At 38.6% G+C, this 27,735-nt stretch overlaps 3 protein-coding genes across 3 annotated transcripts in view; all 3 read right to left on the bottom strand.

Moving 5' to 3' along the window:
- Positions 1-1,325: 1,325 nt before the first annotated feature.
- LOC140752692 (uncharacterized) lies at positions 1,326-11,891 on the bottom strand. Its single transcript, XM_073087028.1, has 2 exons — positions 11,773-11,891; positions 1,326-3,990 (listed from the first exon to the last, which is right to left on the bottom strand). The coding sequence occupies exon 2, from the start codon at positions 3,896-3,898 to the stop codon at positions 2,861-2,863; it is 1,038 nt and encodes a 345-aa protein (XP_072943129.1). The 5' UTR covers positions 3,899-3,990; positions 11,773-11,891; the 3' UTR covers positions 1,326-2,860.
- Positions 7,392-10,911, bottom strand: LOC140752716 (uncharacterized). The gene is made up of 2 exons (XM_073087049.1): positions 10,884-10,911; positions 7,392-8,515 (listed from the first exon to the last, which is right to left on the bottom strand). The coding sequence occupies exons 1-2, from the start codon at positions 10,909-10,911 to the stop codon at positions 7,392-7,394; spliced, it is 1,152 nt and encodes a 383-aa protein (XP_072943150.1).
- Positions 10,834-27,735, bottom strand: part of LOC140752693 (uncharacterized) — a 29,702-nt gene continuing 12,800 nt past the window's right edge. Inside the window, exons 5-6 of the mRNA XM_073087030.1 lie at positions 15,638-17,401; positions 10,834-12,152 (exon numbers count right to left, since the gene is read on the bottom strand). Of these exons, the coding sequence (XP_072943131.1) occupies positions 10,912-12,152; positions 15,638-17,401 (3,005 nt within the window). The 3' untranslated portion in view covers positions 10,834-10,911. The remainder of the gene's footprint in view (positions 12,153-15,637; positions 17,402-27,735) is intronic.

Genomic DNA, 27,735 nt, shown 5'->3' with positions numbered 1-27,735 from the left:
CTCCCGTCTTCAAGCGAACTGAAGACCTGGAACCCTGGAAAAGAAGACTCTTTTGAATAAATAAAGCGTTTGTATTATGTACGTAGAAGTTATACTTCTATGGCGTAATAAATTAAAAAAGAAATGAATAAAATTTCTACTTTTGGGGCGGAAAAATGTGTGACTTTTATAACGACACCTGAAGTTGGCTTGTAAATATTTCATATTTTGCAATATATATGTCAACTTCATGTTCAACACAACATTATTTTAAGGGACTTAAAAAACAAGGTTCTTCATTTGACCATTTGGCATGTGTTAATATAATTATAAATTTATAATATACGATAACGTACGTAAGTGTCGAATTAGTTTTTTTTATTTTTTTGTCTAAGTGTTGTAATAATTAATTACTTCTTGTGCATGTTCAGACTGATACATGGATTCTTTGATTATTTTTTTATAAATTACACCAGAGAAGTATAACTTCTTCACATAAATACACACACGCTTTCATTATTCTGTCGTTAAATTTATTGCGGAATTGAATAAAACTTACGCCAGTTATTTATAATCCAACAACATATATTTTTTTTGCCTATCAAATATCGAAATATTATTCACTGCTTACTAGAAATTGATCGCCGGCTAAGAAGTTTCACTTCGAAAAACGTATTCAGTAACCATAGATTAGTAAAGATTACCCACTCCTAACAAGAAAATGTACCCAGTTTTGAGAATTGAAATGGTTGCGTAAAAAAGTTTTGCCACGTCCGTGCTAAAATGTCCCTAAAATATTTGATATAATTATTTATTTATTACGTAAATTACGCAGCATTAGTTATTTATTCGTAAATTTTCTCTAAAAATGTTTTTATTTGTCAAGAATTCAAAAAAAGAACTTACTAAAAAAGAGCAGTTTGTGGCTTCATTCAATTTCAAGGCGGCGAGGTATCTTTACAAATCTATGTCAGTAACATAAACTTTATAAAATTTAACTGACAAACGAGTACGCATTCCACCTGATGATAATAGGTCTTTACTCTGACCATGGACATCTGTTACCACAAACAACTGCATTGCTACTTGAGGTCTAAGATGGTAAGCTGGTCGCCTCATATTATGTAAGTCACCCGGCATCCACACCCTTCCACCAAAACCCAGAACTGCTTTGCGCTTGAATTAATGTGGCTGTTGTATCTCCCAAATGTAACCATAATCATTGTACCATCTTTCAAAATATTTATTATCAATCCTTAAAATTTTTGGTAGATGTCGTATTAATAAGTAGAAATCACAAGCTAAGAAAAATAATATAATAGGAATATTCTAAAATTAAACAATAGTTCATATATTCCGTTTATTGCGTTCTAGTAATAACATTTTAACCATTAGCTGTAACTCTGTTACATTATACTTTAAACATAATAACTTAACAATGTTATATGACATGCAACGTTGAAATGAATATCTGCAGGACCTCTTTCCTGTCACGCATGCATACGTCAACTCGCATTTCAACACCACACATGTTAACTCGCTGTAGTCTCTTTGCAACCTATGTGTGCGACACGATAGGATGCAAAACACGCATACGAGTGGTCCGCGGTCCGCGTGTCCACGCGTGCTAAATAGGTGTGACAGGAAAAGCGCCCTTAATAGTGTTTCTCGCCGTTAATTGCGACGATTTTATAAGCAACGAGCTTTTGCCCGCGGCATCGCTCGCGTTACAAAGTAATATTTTGATCCCCTATTTTATCCCCTTGGGGGTAGAATTGATCAAAATCCTTTCTTAGCGGATGCCTACGTCATAACATGTACCTGCATGCCAAATTTCAGCACGATCCGTCCAGTGGATTGGGCTGTGCATTGATAGATCACTATGTCAGTCAGTCACCTTTGAGTTATATATATTTAGATTTTGCTGAACTTTATCTCATTTTGCTCATTTATCCGATTCAGAATTAGCTATGTAGCCGCCATTATGTACCTAAAATTACTAGATTTAGTGGCAGTGTTTCATCATTTCATTTCTATCTAATACTGTGTGCTACTGCTGGGAACGGGTTTCATCTCAGAATGAAAATTGATTTGTCTACCGCGCTGGCCAAGTACGAATGGGTAGACTTTACCTTTGATATCAATTTTATAAAGGGTTATAGCGCCTCGGCGCACAGACGAGTAGTTTTGATTTGAAAAAAAAAACAGCTATCTCTTATCTACAATTTCATATTCAATTAGGCACGCGCCTTTTTTTTGCCTGCGCTGCCTTTTCATAACAAAAAATAATAATTCCGACCGAGGGGGGCAGAAGAAATATTCAAATTAATGTCCAATGAGCAGAAGATTTCAAAAAACCAGTCGTGTCATTTTAAACCTCGATCTTCAGTGTGAAATTGGAAAAGTCGCAAGTCTTGCTCAGTTGGTCTACTTTCGATCTGGTGAAGAAATAATTGACTAAATGCGAGTCCAACTCACATACCATGGCTGCTACTACCACCAAATTATCATTTACTTTTTATCATAGAAGCCGTAGAATTAAATTCAGAGGAACAATTTGAACTGTCTACCTGTTACGATTCAATAGATAAAGCCGAAAACGTCGAAAGTAGCGATTTCTTCAATGATTACCTCCATTTATTTTTAAACTTTTTTAATTTAAGTAATAGTTGGTATAGCGGCCAACGTTATAAATACTCAGTAAAAATTTCAAGTGTCTACCTATTACCGTTCAAGAGACGTGACAGCCGAGGCTTAGTAATAGGGTTCCGTTTTTACCCTTTGGGTAACCCTAAGAAGCAACTTACACTTTGTAAATGCTCCTAAAGGCTTATTCAAAATAAATACATATATCATACCAACAGCTAATCCTTTCAACTGTCTACAAATCAATAAACGTCTTGAGCACTTCATCCTTATTTTTTTCCGATTTCTGATGCATATTCCTGAAATGTTGCCGCATTGTCTTCTTCGTTTTATACGATTTATCGCAATCTGGACATTTGATGTTCCTCTCGTCACTATGTTTCATCATATGCCGCTGCATCCGAGCCTTACCGAATCCCTCCCACCCACAAATATCACAAACGGAGTCCTTTTCCTTCAAATGTATCTCTCGTACATGTCTCTTCAACGAGCTCTCGAACACAAACTTCCTTGGACAGTACGAACAGTTAAGATTCTCCCTACTTTTGTGCACTTCGATAAAATGCCTCGCTCTCTGATAGTGTGTGACGAATTTCTCCGAACAATAAAAACAATCATACTTCTTCCCATGAAAGTTTTGCAGATGCGCTTTCATTTTCGTCACCGCCATGATTAAACCACATACGGTACATTTAACCTCCTTCTTCGAATGCGTCATGCTTTTATGTAGATGCATGTCTTTTGATGTTTTGAAGTGCTGTCCACATATGTTACAATGGACAACTGAGTACGCCTTATGCATTCTGACTGTATGGACGAATAGATGCGCGAAGCTTCTAAAAACGTAGCCACATTCAAGACATTTCGCTGATGACGCGTCCAGCTTGTAAGGTACCATTCCGATTGCGACACTTTTATTGATTTCAATCTGATGTTTCTCTGCCAAATGGTCGACAAGTGCTTTCAAATCCTCTATTATAAGCGGACACAACTTACAAGAAATACTCGACACATCAACATAAACAACAGTCTCCCAGTAATTATTCATTGCTACGTAAATCTCGTCTGTTTTGGAGTGACTCCTCAAGTGCGGTAACAACTGCTTCGGTTCTTTAAACTCTTCGTAGCAGTAAAAACATCGGTACACACTCCTCAACCACTTAAACGGATACACCGTTGAATTGACCAGCACTTGGGTAATATTTCGTCTTGTAATTTCCAGCTTCTCTTGCTTCGACATATCTTTCGTTTTGCCGCTGTTCAAGCTACCCATTCCTGTTAGAAAGTGTTCCGAAAAGGTTTCCTTCAAGCTTAACTCCTCCTCTGAATTGGAATCGGCCGTATCTGCTTCTGACGATCTGTTTCCTGAAATTAAAATGTCTTCTTAGTCAGCGATAAGTTAACAGCTTCTTTGGTTTCAATAGGGTTTTTCTTATTGATTTGAAAGACAGTTTAGCACCATTATTGGAAATAGACGTAAATATTTTAAGGTTTTTAAGCTATTGCATAGCTTCTATCGCGGGCCTTGAGCGTGGAGACCGAATCCAGAAATTCCGTAACGAAAAAACCTAACACCCCCCACTCCGACCGGCACAGCGGTGATACTTTTTAGTAGCGATCTGTGCGCCCCGGGGCGCACACGCCAATTGACGGGTTAATGACTTTTTGCATACTGCATAAATAAAATAAATATATAATTGTAATTGCATAAGTTGACAAAAAATGCTATGCAATAGCTTTACCGCGGCAGTCTCCGAGTGCCACACGTATTTTTTTTACCTTGACATCATTCAATCATTTTCATTTAGTTAGTAAAAGTTTTGGCGTGAGATTGTATTTTTGTCTGCTTTTAACTATTATCATAAACTATCACTTGTTTTAATGTTGAAGAAAAACATTATAATAATTTAAGTATGCTAAATGTTAATTATACTCTATGTTGTTTAATGTCTACCAATACTATGACGTAAGCTCTTCTCATTTTGAGAGAAGGTTCGTACCCTACAGTGTGATGATGACAACTCATAACATAACCTATCTTGTAGATTCCATGGGGATACAAATATAAGTAATTTTTTTTATAATATATGAGTAGCAGACGAGCATGCAGTCCACCTGATGGTAAGTGGCTACTGCCGCCCATGGACATCTGTAATCAACCCCAGATAGGATTAGATATTCCTACCTGAGGTCGGCCACAGATGCGCCGCTACCCCTGAGGACTAGGCTGGAACGCCTCGGAAAAGTCTGTCTCCCTTACCACACCCTTCAAACCGGAACACAGCAGCGCCTAACACTGCTGTTATTAGGTAGAAATAGGTGTGGCGGTGGTGCCGCCGGAGTCGAACCACAAAGGGTTCTACCACCTTCAAATTATTTGAAGGATACTCCACCACTCTATTCACTTAAGTTTTCAGTGTGTATAAAACTTTTATTGAATATTATATTATTTCCCCGCTTTTTTCCACACCGAAATATCATACGGAGTGGTGATTCTTTTTATAATATAAGAGTAGTAGATGAGCATGCAGTCCATCGAATAGTAAGTGGCCATTGCCACCCATATGCATCTGTAATCAACCCCAGATATGATTAGATTCCTACCTGAGGTCGGCCAAAGATGCGCCGCTTCCCCTGAGGACTAAGCTGGAATGCCTCGGAAAAGTATATCTCACATACTCCCTTCAAACCAGAACACAGCAGCGCTTAACACTGCTGTTATAACAGAAATAGGTGTGGCGGTGATGCCGCAGGGTCGAACTACAGAGGGTTCTACCCATAAGAAATATAAAAGAACGAGCTTTTGCCCGCGGCTTCGCTCGCGTTACGAAGTAATATTTTCATCCCCTTGGGGGTAGAATTAATCAAAATCCTTTCTTAGCGGATGCCTATGTCATAACATCTACCTGCATGCCAAATTTCAGCCCGATGCGTCCAGTGGTTTGGGCTATACGTTGATAGATCACTATGTCAGTCAGTCACCTTTGAGTTATATATATTTAGAAAATTACATTTTCCTGACGGAACCTAATATTTGGATTTGACGAGAGCATCATGTAACAAAAGTCGTTACAAAATATAGTATTAATAAAACGAAACATTAAAATTATTAATAATTTTATTGTATAATAAAACTATTGTTTTATGTCTTATCCGTGACTTAAGTAGCGTTATTGCAACAATGTTTTTATTTATTCTGTATACATATAATAATAATACACATAAGATTACGAAAACGAAGTAACCAGCATGCAGACTGTAGTATGCAGATTGTAGTGATAGCCTAGTGGTTAGGAAGCTCGGCCTCTCGATCGAGGGGTCCGAGGTTCAAATCCCAGGCTCTCCTCTTGATTTTTCTGATGTGCGTATTATAAATTAAGTATCACTTGCTAAAACGGTGAAGGAAAACATCGTGAGGAAACCTGCATACCTGAGAGATTTATAAAAAACAATCTCAAAGGTATGTGAAGTCTACCAATTCGCACTAGGCCAGCGCGACTATGGCCTAATCCTTCTCATTCTGAGAGGAGACCCGTGCCCAGCAGTGGGACAGTAATGGGTTGATGATGATGATGATTTTACATGATAAGAGTCCTACCTGAGGACATCCACTGAGATATCTTGCTACTCCTGAGGACTGAGATGTTACCTAATATGTAAGTCTGCTTCTTCGCCTTTCTACCGAAAAGCAAGAACTACTTTACTTTAGAAATAGATATGACAGTATTACCTTCCTTCCTACATTTACTTAAGAAAATCTGCCAAGTTATCCATAGCTGATGCCAAAAATAGTTTTTTCTTTTACTTCACAATTTCAAGATTTCGTAGGAAATGAAATAGGCTTATTTGTGTATATAGGGTAAAATATATCGACGATGTAGTAGCAATAACTCATATCTCATTTTTTTTTTACAAAAAAGCGATTTTTGCATATTTGGACTTAAAATGGCGTATTACAGGTCGTCCTTAAAACACTGGTGTCTTAAGCTTAAGGACCTGGGTCCTTTGGTTCAAAATTGAGCAAAATATTAAACTGTGGCAGTACGTTCTATGTCTTTTTAAATTAGCGTTTCTTCTTATGTAAAGTAGCGTTTTTTGAGTTATTGTCAATTCGTCGTCGATATATGGACTATTACTTTTACGTTTATGCCTTATGTAAGCCATAAACGCTACGGTCTGCAGGACTGTTTACCTGCGCAGGTTTGCCTGTTCAGGTCAATCGCACGTAGTGTGTATGAGGACGTTCCGGTGTACCGTACGGTGTTCAGTTCTGTAGCGATGACATCGATTGAAGACGATGACGCCGTACGGTGGCATACGAAATAGATTTTTGATTTGCGCCGATAGCCTGTACAGGTTCAAAACACTGCATAGGTCTGTGTTCGTAGAGCAAGTTGGCTTGATGTTATGCAGCAATAAAATCCGGTCTAGGTAAGAGCGATATAATCTAGGTTCGTACTAAAATCGTTACAAAATATAAGACGGTCGAGCGTGCGTCTGCGCCGAAGTATGTTCGCGCACTGGCCCCGCCCGCCGGTGAGGTCAATGCCCCCGGTGCGCGGTCGTTGGCCGCAGTCCCCGCGCTCCGCTCCCCTCGACCCGCTACTTGCGTAGACAGTCTGTATCAACACACAGTCCAGTGTACCTGCGCAGGCACATCTGAACTGAAAGACCTCTCCGGTGCACCGTAGTGTATGGTAGGTATTAAGCTGGTTCGTATGGTTACAACAATATACCTATATGTTTAAAAATGCCTTAACTTTCTACTAAGAGCCTAAAGTCCCTACATACGGATTCTCAAATGGCATGATTGGCTGTTGCGGAGTCTTGTGCATCCTTGCAAAATGTGCCTTCATTATCTTCTTAGTTGTAAATGCTTTATCACAGGCCTCACACTTGAAATTCTTCTCGCCACTGTGTTTGTACATGTGATTCTTCAACCGGTTGCTATTGAATGCTTTCCAGCCGCATATCCCGCAAATATGGTTTCGAACCTTCAAGTGTGTGTCTCGTAGATGCGTCATCATCATACTTCTGAAGACAAACGTCTTCGGACAATGCAAGCACTTCACCTCTTGCCTATTCTTGTGTTCGGACGCCATGTGTCTGGACCGCTTGTAATGACTTTGGAAAGTTTGCGCACACATCAGACACTTATACTTCTTATCGATGTTGTGTTGGTTTTTCTGATGCGTCTTCAACTTCGCTCGTGTTTCAAACTTTTCGCCACAATCTGTGCAGAGTAGGCCAGTGTTCTCGTGTACCGCTTTCACGTGGAGTCGTAACAGATTCGCGTCTTTGAAGTGCTGTCCACACACGTCACAGAGGATCGCCGACATGCCCTTATGATCCTTATTCGTGTGATGTAACAACGGTCCGAATGTGTAGAAGCTGGCACCGCATGCCAGGCAGTTCACGTTGAAGTTATCGAGTTTAAACGCAACCATACAGATACCCACATCTTTGTTATATACCACGTCATGTTTCGCTATCAAATGGTCGATGAGATCATACAAATCAGCGACTGGCTCTGGGCACAACTTGCAGGACAAATTCGATATATCGACGTAGACCACAGGCTCCCAGTAGTTGCTCATCGCTTGCTCCTTAACCTGGTCCCCTATGTGGACCTGCTGATGACTCTTCAGATCCGACGACTCTTGAAATATATCGTAACAATAGAAGCATCTGTACGAACTCTTCAGCCATCGGAACGGCATTACCGTCGACTTCGTGAGGACCTCGACGACGTTGCTTCTAAAAATCTTCCGTTTCTCTCTCGCTGTTAGGGGTTTTTTGACTCTCACTGGTTCTAGGTCTATGACCAACTTGCCGTCTTCGTAGGGTTCTGTGTCAATCTCGACTGTCGCCTGGCCACCTCTTGGTTCTCCTGGAAGGAAAACAGTGCTTTACTCTTTGTTTCAGACAAGCGGAGGTAGCCAGGACAGTCATGCAATATATCTAACATCTTGAAAATTTTTAACCACAAAAAAATAATTAAACGTTTTTAAAAATGTTTTGGGAATTTCTATTATACATATTTGGTGAGGAATTTCAAGAAACTTTATGTACTGTGTGGTATAACATATTGTAAGATTTATTTTATTGATTATAAAATACATATTTATCCTTGTTATAGACGATTTTTTTCACAGTACGTATAACGGTGGTCGCTATAACGATGAAAATAATGAAAATCTGCGAGTGAATTCGACTTGCACTTGGCCAATTATTTCTATCAACTGTTTCATGATAGATTCATAGAAATATTATAGATACAAAGTATCATAAAAGTATGGTAAGAACGCTAACCTAACTTGAACGCCTGTTAGATAATAAAATCCCAAACAATTTTTTACTATCACAGTTCCAAATTTGACAAAAAAATTCATAAGAAAAATATCAAGAAACGAAGAAATATCCTAGTTTGAGGTTATGAGGGTGGAAAACGTTTTTACCATCATCTGGCACGAGTTACATACATACATTTATATTGACAGATATCGTACGTCCCCTTCAGACAGGCTGGCCAGATCTGGACGAGGAATTTAGATATCTATTCTGGGTAGGGTGTTTGTGTATTCGTCTTTGTGTGTATCCATGGCACCCACGACACTAGTATGGGGCTGTGAGTGTAGAAATCGTTTATTTATTATATTATTTATTCCGCAGTGCTCCAGGTCAAGCCCACTAATGGCGAGACCCGAGCCCAGCACTAGGACAAAAAAGGTTGCAATCAATCAACACAAATAATACGCTACAGTTATTTATTTCTCAAAATATATACATAAGTATTAACAATTATTTCTAACAAGTTATAAGTAAAAATAATGATATCGGAGGTTTCGTAATTATGTGAAGTTATCGAAGAGGTTTTTTAAAATATAAAATAGAAGGCAAACATGCAGTTCAGACGGCAAATGGTTATTGTCATCCATGGAAATTTCCATTTGATAGAACCCTCTGTGGTTCGACTCCGGCGGCACCACCGCCACACCTATTTCTGTTATAACAGCAGTGTTAAGCGCTGCTGTAGAAGACAGGTTTGAAGTGTATGGTAAGACCATTCCGAGGCCTTCCATGGGCGGCAGTAGCCACTTAACATCAGGTGGACTGCATGCTCGTCTGCTACTCCTATCCTTTATTATATAAAATATATTTGAAAGCCTCAAGTAAGATTGCAGTCCTAACAACGGGCTTAAGTTAATTAAAGTTTTATTGATTTATTAATGCCGATTCATGATATAAAATTTAATAATTTACAAATCATCATTACATTACATTATTACATTTACTTAAAGATCAGAATTGCCTTTCTTCATACTTTGTCTGATTTTCTGACTTAAATCAGGATAATATGTAACGAATATAGAACTACGTTATAGTCAGCGCCAAACTACTAGTCCGATCTGAATTTGTTGCGAGCAGGTGTAGTCATACAATTTGCTATTGCGACGCGATTCATTTCTATATTCAGAGCGGACTAGCAGTTTTATGCGTACTATACCATATTATCATCTAATTAATTCTTATGGTGTTTTAGGGTTCCGTACCCAAAGGGTAAGAACGGAAACCCTATTACTAAGCCTCCGCTGTCTGTCCGTCTGTCACAGAGCTCTATCTCCTGAACCGTAATATATAGACACTTGAAATTTTTACAATGTATATATAACGTTAGCCGCTATAACAACAAATACTAAAAATAAAAAAGTCGAATATAAAAGGGGGTCCAAATACAAGAAACCAGATTTTACTACTAACGCCATCTGTGTTCACATCTTAATATATATATTTCTTATGTGCGTGTGTATGTCACTGAGCTCCTCCTAAACGACTGGACTGATTTTGATGAAATTTGTTGTGTGTGTTCAAGGGGACTTGAGAATGGTTTAGATTCACTATTTAGTCCGTGGGAAACGGTTTTTTTAATTAATTATATATAAAATTCTCATGTCACAATGTTAGTTACCGTACTCCTCCGAAACGGCTTTACTGATTTTCACCAAATTTTATATGCATATTCAGTAGGTCTGAGAATCGGCTTCTATCTATTTTTCATACCACTAAGTGATAAGGGTTGTTCACCCTTAACATTTTTTTATTTATATGGCAACACAACGTTTGCCGGGTCAGCTAGTATTATAATAAGTCAGCGCACACAGTATGTAACACATCAGTAGTATACAAAACTTCCAATAGATAGTTACTTGCACACATTTGGTGGTACGGAAGCCTCCATGTGCGAGTTCGACTCTTACTTAGCCAATTTTTCTTCCCAGTGTCCATCTACATTCTATCAACGTATTGCGAAGTGAGTTCTGCACCCTCGAGATCATCTTTAACGAACTCCATTTGAACTATTTCTGATTCATCCACATCATCGACTATCCCGGTACTCTCCTCCACCATAAACCTTGGCTCGTACTGCGGATGCCGAGTCCTGAAATGCATCCTTAAGTTCGGGCGATGCGCAAAATCCTTATTGCAAATCTTACACGAATACTTTCTCTTGCCCGAATGTATCACAAAGTGCGAATTCAAATTGCTCTTTTTGGAGAACTTTTTCCCGCAAACGGTGCACACAAACTTCTTATCCCCATTGTGTTTCAGCATGTGTAGCTTCACGTCGTACGGCCCAAAGAATTTGTCGCCACACACCTCGCATTCGACGTTCTTCTCGCGGAGGTGTACCCGTCTCATATGCCTGGACATTATACTCTCTTGGGGGTAGACTTTCGGACAGTAAGGACACTTGATCTTCAACTCTTCAACTCCGTGAACATTCGCCAAGTGCAGCTTCTTGAAGTACGGGCTCTTGAAGGTCTCAGGGCAGTGGGGACAGGTCAGTAGATTCATCATATGTACGTTCTTTTCGTGTAGCGATTTCTTTGATAGCGTCGCGAGGCTAATGCCGCAGTGATCACACGTATACCCGCCTTCTCTGTGGTAGTACCTATTGTGCATTTTCAAGTGATTCTCACCCTGGAAGCTCGCACCACAGACGTCGCAAATATAATCGTGAGACAAGTGATGTTTATTCGCATGACGAAGGAGATACTCAAAGAAGACGAATTGCAGGTTGCAAATAGGACAGGATGGGTGTTCTCTATCCAGTTTGAAAGGTAGCAGACAGTTGGGTACACTCACATCATACTCAGCGTCGTGTGCGATGATCAAATGATGGATCAGTTGCTCCAAGCTGTTGACTGCCTTCGGACACAGTTTACAAGAGATATCAGTCATATCAATCTTCACCGCAGCGTCACGATTCCTATTATTCTTCGTCCTATCATGTACAACCAGCTCTATATTCGCAAATTGATGCACTTTCGCCGTGTGTTCGCGTAACAGCATTGGATCTTTCATCGGCTCAGCGCAGTAGAAGCATCTGTATCTACCCTTGTACCACATAAAGGGTGTAACGTTCCCATACTGTAACACATATTCCACGTTACGCCGTTTCAATAGTAACTTGCGTGCCATTTCACCTTTCTTATATGTGTCTTCCACCGACTTGTATTTGGCACCTGAAAATAAATTAGGTTCTTTTATATCATTAGTTTCTGTCCGATCTTCGGTTAGGGATACGATAGTTCGCAACTCCGCGCTATTTTGTCTGTAACACACGCGAGTATCTACGAGTAAAAACATTTCGAAATCAATTGAACATTTGGATTTAAATGACACGACGCATTATTTGGAATATCTTTTTGTATACTGTGATTAGTTATGTGTTAGCAGCAGTAATAGTCTAGTGGTTAAGAAACACGGCCTCTCGATCGAGGGGTCCGAGGTTCAAATCCCAGGCCTCTGATTTTTCGAAATTAATGAAAACCTCTGATTTTTCGAAATTATGTGCGAATTAGAAATTAATTATCGCTTGCTAAAACGGTAAAGAAAAACATCGTGAGGAAACCTACATACCTGAGATTTATAAAAAATAAGGATCTCAAAGGTATGTGAAGTCTACCAATACGCATTTGGCCAGCGCGGTAGACTATAGCCTAATCCTTCTCATTCTGAGAGGAGATCCGTGCCCAGCAGTGGAACTATAATGGATTGATGATGATGATGATACTGTGATTTATGCAATTAATTGATAATTTCAATTATATTATATACGGTTGACCGAAAGATATACCGCCTTACAGCCCAAACGGCTTGACGAATTTTAACATATGAGGTACAGTTGGATTCGTTTAAATTGTGGCTTTCATATAAGCTACAATACTCCTCTTTATAGCTGAATTATTTTTAAACAGCCTAGGTTTTTATTTTTATAATATTCACTAGAATGTTTTCAGTATTTAAAAAAAGAAACTTTTTTAAAGACTATACCAGAAGTTTATAAATTAATTTGTTAATTTTCAAGTAGTTAATAGTACCTACCTATATCATAGATTAGTAAAGATTACTCACTCCTAACAAGAAAATGTACCCAGTTTTGACAATTGAAATAGTTGCGTAAAAAAGTTTTGCCACGTCTCCGTGCTAAAATGTCCCTAAAATATTTGAAATTATTATTATAAATTATTTAATTATCATGTAAATTACGCAGTATTAATTATTTACTCGTAAATTTTCTCTAAAAATGTTTTTATTTGTCCAGAATTCAAAAAAAGAACTTATTATAATAAGCCATTTGTGGCTTCATTCAATTTCAAGGCGGCGAAGTATCTTAACTAATCTATGACCTATATTATTAATTTATTATAGTACCATGTTATATATTATTAAAGTATTGTTTAATTTTAAAAATAAATTAAATCAAAAATAAAACACGTTGAAATCTTAAAAAGTATATTTCTTTACTATCATTATAATTTACAACACAAACATATCAATTCACTTATATTTTGCACATATCTTTATAAGTACAATGTTATTATAAAAATGATACATGAAAAAAACACAAATAAATTCTCACGGTAAAAAGTTTAACAGCAGCTTCAAAAGGTTATATAAGTTAAGGTTTTTTATACTAAGAGACGAGCATGAAGTCCACCTGATGGTAAGTGGCTACTGCCACCCATGGATATCTGTAATCAACCTCAGATAATATTTGATTCCTATCTGAGGTCGGCCACAGATGCGCTACTACTCCCGATTACCAAGCTTGAACGCCTCGGAAAATTATGTCTCCCTTCCCATATCCTTCAAACTAGAACACAGCAGCGCTTAACACTGCTGTTATAACAGAAATAGGTGTGCCGGAGTTGAACACAGAGTTCTCAAAGTATTAGTCCTACCAAGAGATGTGCCGAGTCAGGCCGACTCGAGTCAGTACTCGAGTACTTACATAAACTCGCGTGCCTTATATAGGCAAACGAGTGAATACAGCAGGAATTGTGCCAGTTAAAACTTCTTTAATTTTGTTTATTGAGTGACCTTTTTTTTAGACTTTGAACTATTTTTGTTACAAAGTACTCGAATATTTCATGCTAACTCAAGTACATTGCGAATACTCTGGACTCGAGTCCTAACTCGATTCTTTTTTTTATGAGTACTAAAGTACTCGAATACCAAAAATGGCCGACTCGGCACATCATTAGTCCTACCTAGGTTCTAGGTGAGAGAAATAATGTATACATAAAGTATAATTTGAATTATACATGTTATGTAAATCACAATCATGCTTCAATAAAAATGAAACAAATCAAAATGTAATTTGATGAAAATTCGTCTATTTTTCATAACTTGAAACACTTATGAGTATAAATAAAAACGTATACAATTATGTATATTAATTGTCTTTTAACTTAAAAATATTAAGATAATATTTTTACAATTGGAAGTACAGAGGATATTGTCACTAAAGTATAAAATAAAATAGTTACACAGGAAGCAAAAACACTAGATTTTTTTAAATTCTAATATCATTTTGGTATGCAAGTAGAAAAAATAGTGATATTTGCGACGGTAAGAAAATAAACGTAAAAAAGGAAGAAAATATTTATCTTCGTGAAAAAAGGAATCCGTAAAAAAAAACGAATATTGAGAAGTAGATATTTAAGAAAATATGACCATTTTTCGACCAGTCTTAGAATAATAACTCCTCTTATCATTTTAGGTCAGCGAAGCCCTTGCCCTCATCAAACAATTGAAAATCTATTATTTATTTATTTATTTATTTATTTATTTATTTATTTCACACAAACACATATCATTACAGGTCCTTCCCAAAGCGATATTGTGGTTCCTTAATTTTTAACAAAATAGCACAGTACATACAGTGTCGTTTTTGTAAATTCATTCAGAGAGCAAGAGAATATATCAATTAAATCTGCAACGAGGTTTAAAGTACGCAAGGCGCGTGTGATAGGCGCTTTGTTAAGCACGTTAGTTCGCCCGCTGCGCACCGCTAATAAAGGGGGCCGGCGCCTTCGCAATACGTAGTTGTCAGGCACGTTCAATAGCAATTCTTTTAGTACTACCGGATTATACACCTTCCCTTTCAATAAGTTAACCATATATGTAACCAAAGCTAAATCCCTCCTTGTTTCCAATTTGTAAATTTGTAAACATTATAATTTTATACATACACTAACTGACCCGGCAAACGTTGTGTTGCCATATAAATAAAAAAAATGTTAAGGGTGAACAACCCTTATCACTAAGGGGTTTTAAAAATAGATAGAATATTTGAAACTGCGATGGTGGCGAAGTCTGTCGAATCCAATGTGAAACATTCCAAAATCAACAACTACTTACGAATTAAAAATTATTTAAAAATCCTTTTCCCACGGACTAAATTGTGAATCTAAACCATTCTCAAGTTCCCTTGAACACACACAACAAATTTCATCGAAGTCAGTCTAATCGTTGAGGAGGAGTTCAGTGGCATACACACGCTCATAAGAAATATATATATATATATAAAGATATTTATTACCAAGGAAAATCACACAATCGTATCGCACGAAAATGATTTCTTCTAAACTCTTCACTGCTAAATTCTACGATTCCACATGACCGTATTTCTTATGCATGTCCATGTGACAACTCAAGTTACTCCGCCTCAAAAAGGTTTTATCACAGATATTGCACGTGAATTTCCTATCGCCATTATGTTTCACCATGTGCAACTTCAAGAGATGATTATCGAAGAACTTCTCATCACAGACGGTACACGGCACGTTCTTCTCCTTCAAGTGTATTCGCCTGATGTGGTCCTTCATGAAGGAATTCCTCGTGAACATCCGTCCACAATACGTGCACTTGTGGCCTATGTCATGCACTTGGATTAGATGCTTCTGCTTGTGATACTGCGACTGGAACTGCTCTGGGCACTTTGGACACTTAAAGTCTTTCACGTCATGCGCTTTCGCCTTGTGACGACCTAGACACCACTGGTTCTTGAATTTCATCCCGCAAACATCACATTCGCATGATCCTGTGTGCGCGTAGATAATATGAACGCCTAAATTTGCAGCGCTTCGAAAACTACGACCACAGAAATCGCATATCCTATTATAGTTGCAATGCTCAGCGTTGATATGCCTAACTAGCGTCGCAAAATACCTGAACGTGTTCGGACAATGGGGGCACGGTATGTTGTCCTTAATCAACTTGAACGGTTCGAAACATCCAGTAACACTTTTGTCATAATCCGCGTTATGTTTGCTGATCAAATGGTCTATCAAAGTATCGAAATCGTCCATCGTTTCGCAACACTCCTTACAAGCAAGTGACGACACGTCTATTCTGACAACAGCCCGTTCTCCTTTACACTTCTTGATACATTTCGACTTCAAATCACAGATCGGATGCTCCGCTACTGTGTGTTCCTTCAACTCATCGAATTCCGTAAACTTTTTTGAGCAATGAAAACAGGAGAATTTAGCGAAAAACTTAAAAGGTATCGCCGTTGACATATTCAGGATACAAACTATGTTTTGACGTTTTTGTGTTAAATTCTTCTGCGGCTTCTTAGGTTCTAACACATTTTCCTGTGGGTAAATTTGTTTGTCGCTTTTGAGAACAATCTTGTCTTTACAAGCGCGCAAGTGTTGTATTAACCCTTGTCGTGACTGGTACGCTTGGTCACAATACGGACATTTATTATCCGAATGTTCTAACTGCTTATGTTTCTTGAGGAGACTGTACGACACAAAACTCAAGTTACACGTGTTGCATTTCCTAAAATGAAAGGTGTTTTTGTGTTTATCCAACAACCCTTGTGACTCGAAGAGATCGGGGCACTCGTCACATAGGTAACCACCGCGTCGATGGTTGTACCGTATATGGAAACCCAAACTCCTCTTCTTGTTGAAGGTTAAGCCACAATCGTTGCAAATGAACGAATTTTGCGGATGAGCTGTGTTTATATGAATTATCAGGTATCCGAAGTACGCGAACTGAACTCCACAGTACTGACAGCGCGAATCCTCAAGCATATATTCCTGGAAGGGCATGTCTACTTCCTTATCGTATTCTAGATCATGTTTACCTATCAGATGATTAACTATCTCATCGACCGACGTGAAAGGTTCTGTACATAACTCGCAATTAATTTCCGATATATCTAGTTTGATTTCTTCATTCGTTCGTTTGATAAACTTATTATCATAATCCTGTATTGTGCACATACTGTGTGACTTCGTATGTTTTTTGAAGTCAGCATAATCTGAGTATTCCTTCCCGCAGTAAAAGCATAGGTACTTGCCGCGCCACTTAAAAGGTATAATCGATGTGTTATCGAAGAGAATTTTCAAATTATTCCTCCGTCTCTCAGATGTGTAGTGCTGGTGGAGGTACTTGCTTTGCGCGATTTCATCTGGAAAGAAATGTTTCTTGATGTAATTCTCCTCTTAATTCATCGTTTAGTTATTAAGGTGTAAGGCGGTAGCCTAAATGCTTTTGAGACGAAAATTTCGTAAAATTAAAAAATGACGATCACATATTTTTTCAAATTATTCGTTTTGCTTCAATTAAGAAAGGTTTAAATGAAGAATAAAACGTCTTTCTCTGGAATATAAACGTATATTGCATTTTCGAGAATATAAGATTTTATTGACATTTCCAAAATCCATGACATTTACACGAACAACTAGAAGTTCACATTTGAATTTCTTTACTTTTAGCATCTTTAGTTGCTTTCTTTCCTCTCAAATGAATGCGCTTTATATGAGCCTTCAGGAAGGAATTCCTCGTAAACATATGCTGACAGTAATGACACTTGTGGCCTATATCATGGACTTTGATCATATGTCGCTGTTTGCGGTATTGGGATTGGAAGAGCTCCGGACATTCAGGACACTTGACGATCCTAACATCGTGGACTTTCGCGTTATGACGTGCCAAACACCACTGATTCTTGAACTGTAAACCACACTCCTCACACTCACAGGACGCCGTATGCGCCGTTATGATGTGCGCTGATAAGTTCGCAGCTCGTCTGAAGTTACGACCGCAGAAATCGCATATCTTCAACGTGCATTTCAAATTGTTACAATGCTCAGCGTTGATATGCCGTATGAGAGTCGCGAAGTACTGAAACACGCTAGCGCAATGTGGGCAACGAATGACGTCAGACTCCAATTTGAAAGGCTCGAAGCACTCTGTGACAGACTTGTCGTAATTTGCATTGTGTTTGACGATCAAGTGATCGATCAAGCCGTCTAAATCTTCCATCGCTTCATCACACACTTTGCACGACAAGGACGCGACGTCTATCCGCACCATGTACCCAACACCCACCCATTTCTTTATGCAAGTCGACTTCAAATCGCAAACGGTATGTTCCTGCACCGTATGTTGCTTTAACTCTTTGAATTCCGTGAACTGCTCCGAACAATAGAAACAACAGAATTTAACGTAGAACCTAAACGGTGTCACCGTGGACATGTTTAGAACTGTTACTATATTCTGGCGTTTCTGATGAAGATTCGGTGGTTTCTTTGGCTCTAACGTTTCGCGATTCAATCGTTTCTTCTGCTTCTTGACGACTTTTTTGTGTTTACAGGCCCGTAAATGAAGAATCAGACCGCGCCGCGTTCCATACTGTATCGCACAATGTGGACATTTATTATCCAAGTGTTCGAGTTGCCTGTGTTTCTTTAGAAGTATGTTGGAGGGAAAAGTCATATTGCAAGTCATACACTTCCTAAAATGGTATGTACTCTTGTGTTTTTCCATCAACCGTTGACTTTCGAAGACCTCTGCACATTCGTCACACGGGTAACCACCTCGACGGTGATTCTGGTTGATATGAACACGCAAGGAGCTCTTCTTGTTAAAAGTGAGGCCGCAATCGTCGCAGACGAAGGAATTTTGGGGATGAACGTTATTAATATGAGTGATGAGGTAGCCAAAATACGGGAACTGCTCTCCACAGTAGTGACATCGGGTGTCCGAGAGCATATACTCCTGAAACGGCATCTCTACATCCCTATCATACTCTAAGTCATGTTTCGTGACCAAATGATCTATTAAATCACGAAGCGATATAAACGGTTCATTACACAGTTCACAGCTAGCGTCAGACATATCAATTTTTATTTCACTATTCGTCTTTTTGATGAGTTTATAAGCATCTTCGTGAGATTTGGTATGAGTTTTTATTTTACTAAAATCGGAGTCATCGAAACTACAGTAAAAGCATTGGTACCGCCCGCGCCACTTAAACGGTGTTATCGAAGTGTTAAAGAAGAGTATTTGTAAATTTTTCCTCCGTTTTTCAGATTCGATGTGGTCGTCCTTCATATCCAGGAGATTATCTGGAAAGAAATTTGTTTTGCTTTCAATCCACCCCATAATATACTTATTAGTAATATGGCATTTTAGTGCCTTTTTACCCCAATGCGTAGGGTAATATTCTTTGAACGTATGACGACGTATACGTATGAACGAATGTCTCTTTTTGTCATGTCCTACGGCCCAATCGGCTTAACGGATTTCAAGATTGAGGTATCGTTAGATTCCTCTTTATTGTGGGAATGACATTGGCTAAATATATAGCAATCGGGATTTTATTTTTATAATAATTTCTAGCTATTTAGGTTTATTCAACGCAAAGTTAATTACGCTCTTTCAAATCTTTGAACTCGGTGAACTTTGTGCAGCAATTAAAACACGAAAACTTGGATAAAAAATTTAATGGCACTCCGGTAGACATGTTAATTAAGATGATGTTCTGAGGTTTTGGCATGTTATGTCTTTGTTGCTTTATTGATCCCAAGCGGATTTTCAATAATGTCTTCCTTCTTCCGTATTCAGCTGGAAGGAAATGTATCTTGACATGAATGCACCTCTTAATACGTTTAATTATTTACGTGAGTATATAAATGAAATTTGTGTATGGGTGCAAAATATGAAGTATCCCAAATACGTAGTATCCCAGTCAACGAAAACGGGCTCCAAAGAACGCACGTGGTATGAGCATGATATAAGTGACCATTTTAGTCTGCTATGGGGCCAAAATTCCGATTCCCAGTAAAGTGAAAACATAAATAGCCTGTTCTAGATTTCATCCGTATGTAAGTTTAATTACAAAAATACTGCTCCCTATTTTTAAAAAGGGAAATGAACTTAAACAGAATATATTCAAGTAGTATTATACGGTTAAGACATAAAACGACAATTTATCTTACAAATGAAGAAGCTGAGTATAATAATTTAAAAACAGAGCCTGAACATGAAGAGTCATGTAATTTAACGTTTATAGACAAACTTGGCAAAAAGCATATGAGCCGCCTGTTACCAAATAGATGCAAATGTATCGCTGACTGAAGACGAATCATTGTTTAGTAAATTTAAATTTTAGAAATAAATTGAAGAGGTAAAGCTTGAGTTATTAACAAATGCTAACATTAAATTCGAAATCGGTTTGACTCCGGCGGCACCACCGTCACACCTATTTCTGTGCTAAAACAGCTGTGTGAGGCGCTGCTGTGTTCAGGTTTGAAGGGTGTGGTAAGGAACACATACTTTTCCGAGACGTTTTAGCTTAGTCTTCAGGGGTAGCGGGGAATCTGTGGCCGACTTCAAGTAGAAATATGTAAACCTATCTTGAGTTGAATACAGATGTCCATACGGCAGTAGCCACTTACCATCGGGTGGACTGCATGGTCGTCTGCTACTTCTATATTATATAAAAAAAATATATATATAATGAGTAAATTGTAGTGATTAATTCAGTTTTGTTGCTTTTATAACTTGGATACTTATGTCAATATCAATTATCTAATTGAACAGTTATGAATTGATAGATCAGTTATTGATAAACAAAAGTAATAGTATAGTAGTTGACACTTGGCCTGTTAATCTGTTGTGAAGTGGTGGTAGTTGTATTGACATTCAAAAAGTGCTCTGTAAAGAACATAATTTGAATAAAAAAATTGATTTGATTTGAATCGGAGGGTCCGAGGCCCAGATGCGATTGGATTGCGATTGAGAAATTCAGAGGAATATCTTAAAATTATATTTATTAAAAATTATTACTCGTGATAAAACAAAATATGGCGAGTAAAACTAGACACCAAAGCCTTTAAAAAAACTTTCTCAAAGGTACATAAAGTCTACCAATTTGGACATGCCAGGACCTCAACTAAACTCCACGCACCCCGAAGACACGTGTCCAGCAGTACAAAAGTAATGGGTTGATGACGATCATTTACAAGCAGTCATAGCCTAGTGGTTAAGAAACTCGGCCTCTCGATGGTGGGATCCGAAGTTAAAATCCCAGGCACGTATCTCTGATTCTTCAAATTCACGTGCGTGTTGCAAATTAATTATCACTTGCTTAAACGGTGAAGGAAAACATCGTGAGGAAACATGCATACCTGAGAAATCTTAAAAAAGCTTGCAAAGGTATGTGAAGTCTACCAATGCGCACTTCGCCAGCGCGGTGGACTATGACCTAATCCTCCTCATTCTGACAGGAGACCCGTGCCCAGCAGAGGGACAGTAATGGGTTGATGATGATGACGATCAGTTATTTAGATAAATACAGTATTCTCATACCCTAAAACTGAACGTACAGATAATACAGGGACGCTAGCTAGTCAATTGATTCACATTCTTCACATGCGAAGACATGTGCCCGATAAGATTCTTCTTCCAGAGGAACTTCTTCCCGCACACGTCACAATGGAAATTCCTCTCCCCGTAATGCTTCACCATGTGAATCTTCAAGCGTTGCCCGTCGAAGAACCTCTCGAAGCACACTGAACACTCAACGTTCTTCTCTTTCAAATGGGTCCGTCTGACGTGATTGACCATCAGCGAATTCCGCGTGAAGAGCTTACCGCAATACGTGCATTTATGACCAGAGCTGTGAACGGTCACCATATGTCTCTGCATACGATAGTTCGATATGAACTTCTCCTGACACTCTGAACACTGGATGACCTTGGCGCCGTGAGCGCTGCCCAAGTGCGTCTGAAGGTGGCTATTCGAAGCGAACTCGAGATCGCATTTGCCGCATTTGTGTGCTACTGTGTTGTGTTTCGTGGATATGTGTGCGCGTAAATTCGATACATTCCTAAACGGTTTACCGCAATACACACAAATGTACTTATTGTCTGTGTGCGATTGCGCGACGTGACGTAACAACGAGCTAAAGTACCTATAGACTTCTCTGCAGAGTGGACAAGCGAAATTGTCTTTCACGAGTTTGTACGGTTGCATGTTGCAATCTATTGATCTGTCGTATCTCGCTTTATGATTCGAAATGATGTGATCTATTAAGGATTCCAAATCTTCAATCGGTTCAAAGCATAGTTTACAGGATAGAGACGCGATATCAATTTTAATGCAACCATCGTGTCGATTACGTAATCTCATACTCTTCAACTTAATATCACAGTGTGGATGTTCTGTTACTGTGTGCTCTCGCAGATCAGAGCATTCATGGAAATCTCTTGGACAATAGAAACATCTGAATCTACTCATAAAGTACTTAAAGGGTATAGCGGTCGACATGTTTAGAACACAAGCAACGTTATTCCTAATTTGCAGAACCGACGGCTTCCTTTCTTCGTCGTCAGCTGTGACGTCATTTTCAGCCATCTTTATTTTCACGTTACAATTCGTCGCGTGACGTAAGAAGCTTTGTTTCGTGCTCATTATTTTCAAACAAAAACCGCATTTGAGCATCTCATCTGCATGTTCCATCTTGGTGTGTTTTAATCGCTTCTTCAAAGAAGAAAAGCTTTTAAAACATATATTGCAAGTCGAGACGTGAGAATTTGAATTGTGCTTCTTAAAAGCGGCGTATGACGCGAACGTTAAAGAACATTTTAGACACCTATGATCCTTTTTATGATGCATCCGTGTATGAGCGTCCAAATCTCTTTTCTTATTGAACATTTGAAGACATTCAGCGCATTCGAAACTTTCACTCGGATGTCTAACATTAACATGTTTTATAAGCTTGTTGAAATAATCAAATTTCTCATCACAGAACAAACATTGCAAATCCACTAGACGGTAGAGCGCTAAGGAAAGTTTCACATTATTATCATAAGGCAATTTGTGTTTGTGTATCAGATGGTATACTATATCGTCAAGATTAACGAAGGATTCGTTACAAATCTCACATGTGATGTCAGAGATATCAATTTTGACTTCAGCATCAGCTGCTTTCACCAATCGTATCGCTCTGTCTCTATCGGAACAAACACCATGCGCTTTTGTATGTTTCTTCAACTCCTCGTAACTCGGTACATCGTCTCCGCAGTAAAAGCAGAGATATTTCCCTCGCCATTTAAATGGGCATAATGTTGTGTTGTTGAACAATATCTGGAGATTCCTTCGCCTATTAAAACTTTGCGTTTGGGCCGGTCCGTACACATCTGAAAAGAAATTTTCTATTCTGTATCTGGCGATTAATACATTATTCTAGTTATACCTTTCGTTTGTAAAATTTCTTATAATAGCTTCATGCAAGTCAAAATAGGATAAATTAGAAGACATTTCAACTTTTATTATTACGAAAATATTTATTATAACCTCCATATTAAACCTTATAAACAGACTTATTTAATTAACATTTTTAAAATGAGACGCCATGTGTCCTCTTAAATTCTTCTTCCAAAGAAACTTTTTGCCGCAAAGATCACAATGAAAATTCCTTTCCCCATAATGCTTAACCATGTGCATCCTCAAGAGATGCACATCGAAGAATAGCTCACAACAGATCTCGCACTGAACGTTCTTCTCCTTCAAGTGCGTCCGCCGCACGTGATCCACCATTATCGAGTTGCGCGTAAACAGCTTCCCACAGTACGAACACTTGTGCCCCGATTGGTGTACGTTGATCATGTGTCGCTGCTTCTCGTACACCGACGAGAACTTCTCCCGACACGTGTCGCACTCAACCATCTTGTTCCCGTGGACCCTACCTAAGTGCGTTTGGAAATATTTCTTGCAACTGAACTCTATCTTGCATTTCCCGCATTTATACTTCGCCGCTTTATGGTGCTTGTAGATATGCGCTCTAAGATTCGGCGAATTCCGAAATGTTGCACCACAGTGCATACAAACGGTATTGTTATTCGAATGCGCTCGCCCTATATGTTTTAGCACGTTGCTAAAATACCTGAACTCTTCACCACAAAACGGACAAAGAAAGCGATCTTTTATCAGGGAGAACGTTTGAATATTACTATCTACTGACTTATCAAAATGGGATTTGTGTTCAGAAATAAGATGATCGATAAGCGTCTCCAAATCTTTCATAGCTTCGAAGCATAACTTGCAAAAGAGCGACGATATATCGATTTTAATTTTCGCATCTTGCCTATTACGCATACTCATGCATTTGAACGTTGTATCACATAAAGGATGTTCTATCTTCGTGTGCTCCTTTAAATCGTCACATTCATTGAAATCTTTCGGACAGTAGAAGCACCTGAATCTGTTCATGAAGAACTTAAAGGGAACAGCTGTTGAGTTGTTGAGGAGGCACGCTATGTTATTCCTAATAGTTTTAACGCTAGCTTTCTTTATAGGGATCCCTTCACCGATCAACTCCTTTAACTCCTCCGGCGAATGCTTTTCCTCCTTTTCAGTGCATTTCGAAGCGTGTCTTAGAAACCCAATCTTTGTGCTAATAACTTTATCGCAGAAACCGCACGTTAGACCATCATCCCCATGTTCTAGCTTTAAATGTTCCAGCCTTTTCTTAGCTGTTGCGAAGGGCTTGAAACAAATATTACACGTCGCGACGTGAGAGTTGCTTTTATGACTTTGTAACGCGATATAGGACGGGAAGCGTAAAGAGCATTTCGAGCAGTTATACTCCTTTTTATGATATGCTCTTGAATGTGTTTCTAGTTCCCACTTCTTATTAAACTTTTGCCGACATTCCGAGCAGGAGTACGGCTTGATCAACTCGTGGTCTTTGCTCACGTGCGTCAACAGCGAAATCAGACTACTACACTTCAGATCACACAAAACACACTTAAAATTCTGCAACTCATACTTCATTATAACCAACTTTACATCTTTGTCATACATCAAACTGTGTTCGTCGATTAAATGTGTGATTAGCTCATCGAAATTCCTTTTCGTTTTCTCACACAATTCACACATAAGAACCGATACGTCCACTCTCACTTCCGCATCATCTGTCTTAACTAATTTAATCGCTCGATCTTTTATCGAACACGGATTATGTGTTTTCGTGTGCCTCCTGAATTCCTGGTAATCGACCACCGCTTTACCACAATAGAAACATTTGAAAGATCCCCGTCCCTTAAAAGGTATGACTGTTGTATTGTTGAACAATACTTGAAGGTTTTGTCTCCTTTGACGATTAGCGTCTTGATGGGTCCTTGTGTTTTTATCTGAAAAGAAAGTGTCTTCTGTAACCTTGGTATAAGATCGTTAGTTGGTTTCAGGTTTTCAGTTTCACGAGCTTAAAATGTTAATTCAAATTTTGAATAGACACCTAAACGTCAACGCAAGGTCAAATTCCCAATTCCAATAATATGAACTTAAAGATTCATACATAATTATTTGTAACATCGAATAGCTATCAGACATTTTTTAAGGTATTTTGCGATGAGATGTGAGATTAAGTTACCTTATTTCTAACTAATTATTATGGTTAATTAAAATAATTCAATGTAATACAATAGCAGACAGTTGTAGACTTATTCATTGCATTAACCCACCAGGATTCACAATCAATACGAGTATGACATGTTATTAGTGCCTTGAGGAATGCCGGGGGACCTGGGAACACTAGAAGTCGGGGTCCCATTGGAAAGTAATACTTGAAAACCAGAATTTAGAAATGTTAACCGTATTATTAGCAGATATGTGCCGTGTAAAACAATATGTTGGTCTTTGGGGCCCTCCTGCGGTAGGGGGCCCTAGGCGCGGGCCCCAGTTGCAAAACATATTATACAGAAAAGACTAACTTGCAGCTCTAAAAGCGATTTATTCGCATTTCATTCATAAAATCATAAATAATAGAAAAAATATACACACATCAAAATTGTTACGATAAAATATAAAAGTAATAGTGGAATAGTTGCATTTTTAATTCAAAAAATATGTTTAAAGCTTTTTAAATACACTTAAATTAATCCAAACTCTTACATACAAAAATATCTATAAATTTCATTGAGATTCAATTGAGATCATGTACACTTATTTTCTTATTAAACTTAGTATTAAATTTGTGTGGAATTCATGAGTTTACTGTGTCTCGACATGTGGGTACGAAGGCTCTTGCGCCAATAGAACCTTTCCCCACACACATCACAATGGAAATTCTTCTCCCCGCTGTGTTTCACCATATGCCGCCTCAGTAAGATATTGTTAAAGAACTTCATATTACAGATGGAACACTCGACGTTCTTTTCCTTCAAGTGCGTTCTTCGTATATGGTCTTTCATGAAAGAGTTTCGTGTAAACAGCTTCCCGCAGTACGAACACTTGTGCCCGGAGTCGTGTGCTTCGATCAAGTGCTTCTGTCTGAGATACTGCGTCGCGAACGCTTCGGGACACTTCGGACACTTCGCTGCTTTCACACCATGAGCCTTCGCCATGTGCATGTACAACCTCGACGGTATATTACAATCAGCTCCACATATACTACACTTGAATCTTCCATCTCTATGATGACGCCAGATATGGACTCGTAAATTCTGATCCCGTCTGAAAGTCTGACCGCAGTACACACATATAATGTTATTATCCGTATGTTTATTGTTCATGTGTTTGAGCAATGTGCCGAAGAAACGGAATATTTCGTTCGGGCAGTGCGGGCAGGCCATGTGGTCTTTTATCAGCCTGTACGGTTGCAAGCACGTCGTTATCGACTTATCGTAATTCGCGTTATGCTTGATGATCAAGTGATTGAGCAAACTGTCCAAATCGGTCATCGATTCGAAACAAATCTTACACGCAAGCGACGATATATCGATTTTGACGCACGCCACCGACTCCCTACACTTCCTAATGCACTTTTCCTTTACATCACACACGGGGTGCTCTAACACAGTGTGTTCCCTCATCGAATCTGAATCGGAGAAATCTTTGGAGCAGTAGAAGCAATTGAATTTGTTCTTGTAGAAGTTGAACGGTATGGCTGTGGACATGTTGATGACGATAACTATATTCTCCCTTAGTTGCTTAACGCTAGGGCGCTTCGCATCTTCGTAGCTACTATCCAAGTCCATTGCGTCTAAGCTTTCCTTCTTGATTTGGACGAACAGATCGTCGTCTCCTTTGCACTTCTTCGAATGCATTTTAAGACCTTGCTTCGTGTGGAATTCTTTACAGCAAATATCACATTGTAGCGACCCGTTATCCGGGTGTTCTAGCTCCATATGCTTCTGTTTAAGCACAGCTGAGGGTAGCTTCAACTGACAAACGCCACATCGCGTAAAATGTCTATTATTTTTGTGTTTCCTCAAAATATTCAACGAGTTAAAGCTTTGGGTGCAAAATTCGCAACTATAACCACCTTCTCTGTGATAGTTCTTTATATGTGAGAACAAGTCTCGCTTTTTATTAAACTTTTGATTACACTTATCGCATATAAGACAATTCTTTGGATGGTAGTTGTTCACGTGGGAGACCAAATAACCGAAGTACGTAAACTTTTCGTCACACACCAAACAGCTCAAATCGACCAATCTGTATTCCTCTATC

The sequence above is a fragment of the Epargyreus clarus genome, unplaced genomic scaffold, assembly GCF_041222505.1.
Source record: "Epargyreus clarus isolate Ecla_fem2 unplaced genomic scaffold, WU_Ecla_fem_2.2 ptg000025l, whole genome shotgun sequence".
Taxonomy (NCBI): Eukaryota; Metazoa; Arthropoda; class Insecta; order Lepidoptera; family Hesperiidae; genus Epargyreus; species Epargyreus clarus.
Note: the sequence above shows the minus strand (reverse complement) of the source record. Positions and strands in the feature narration are given on the sequence as shown.

Coding starts and splice junctions, on each gene's coding strand:
- LOC140752716 (XM_073087049.1), bottom strand. CDS start 10,911: ATGGACACTGGGAAGAAAAATTGGCTAA. Junction 8,516..10,883: donor TGGGAAGAAAAATTGGCTAA/GTAAGAGTCGAA, acceptor TTTTCCTTCCAG/GAGAACCAAGAGGTGGCCAG.
- LOC140752692 (XM_073087028.1), bottom strand. CDS start 3,898: ATGGGTAGCTTGAACAGCGGCAAAACGAAAGATATGTCGAAGCAAGAG.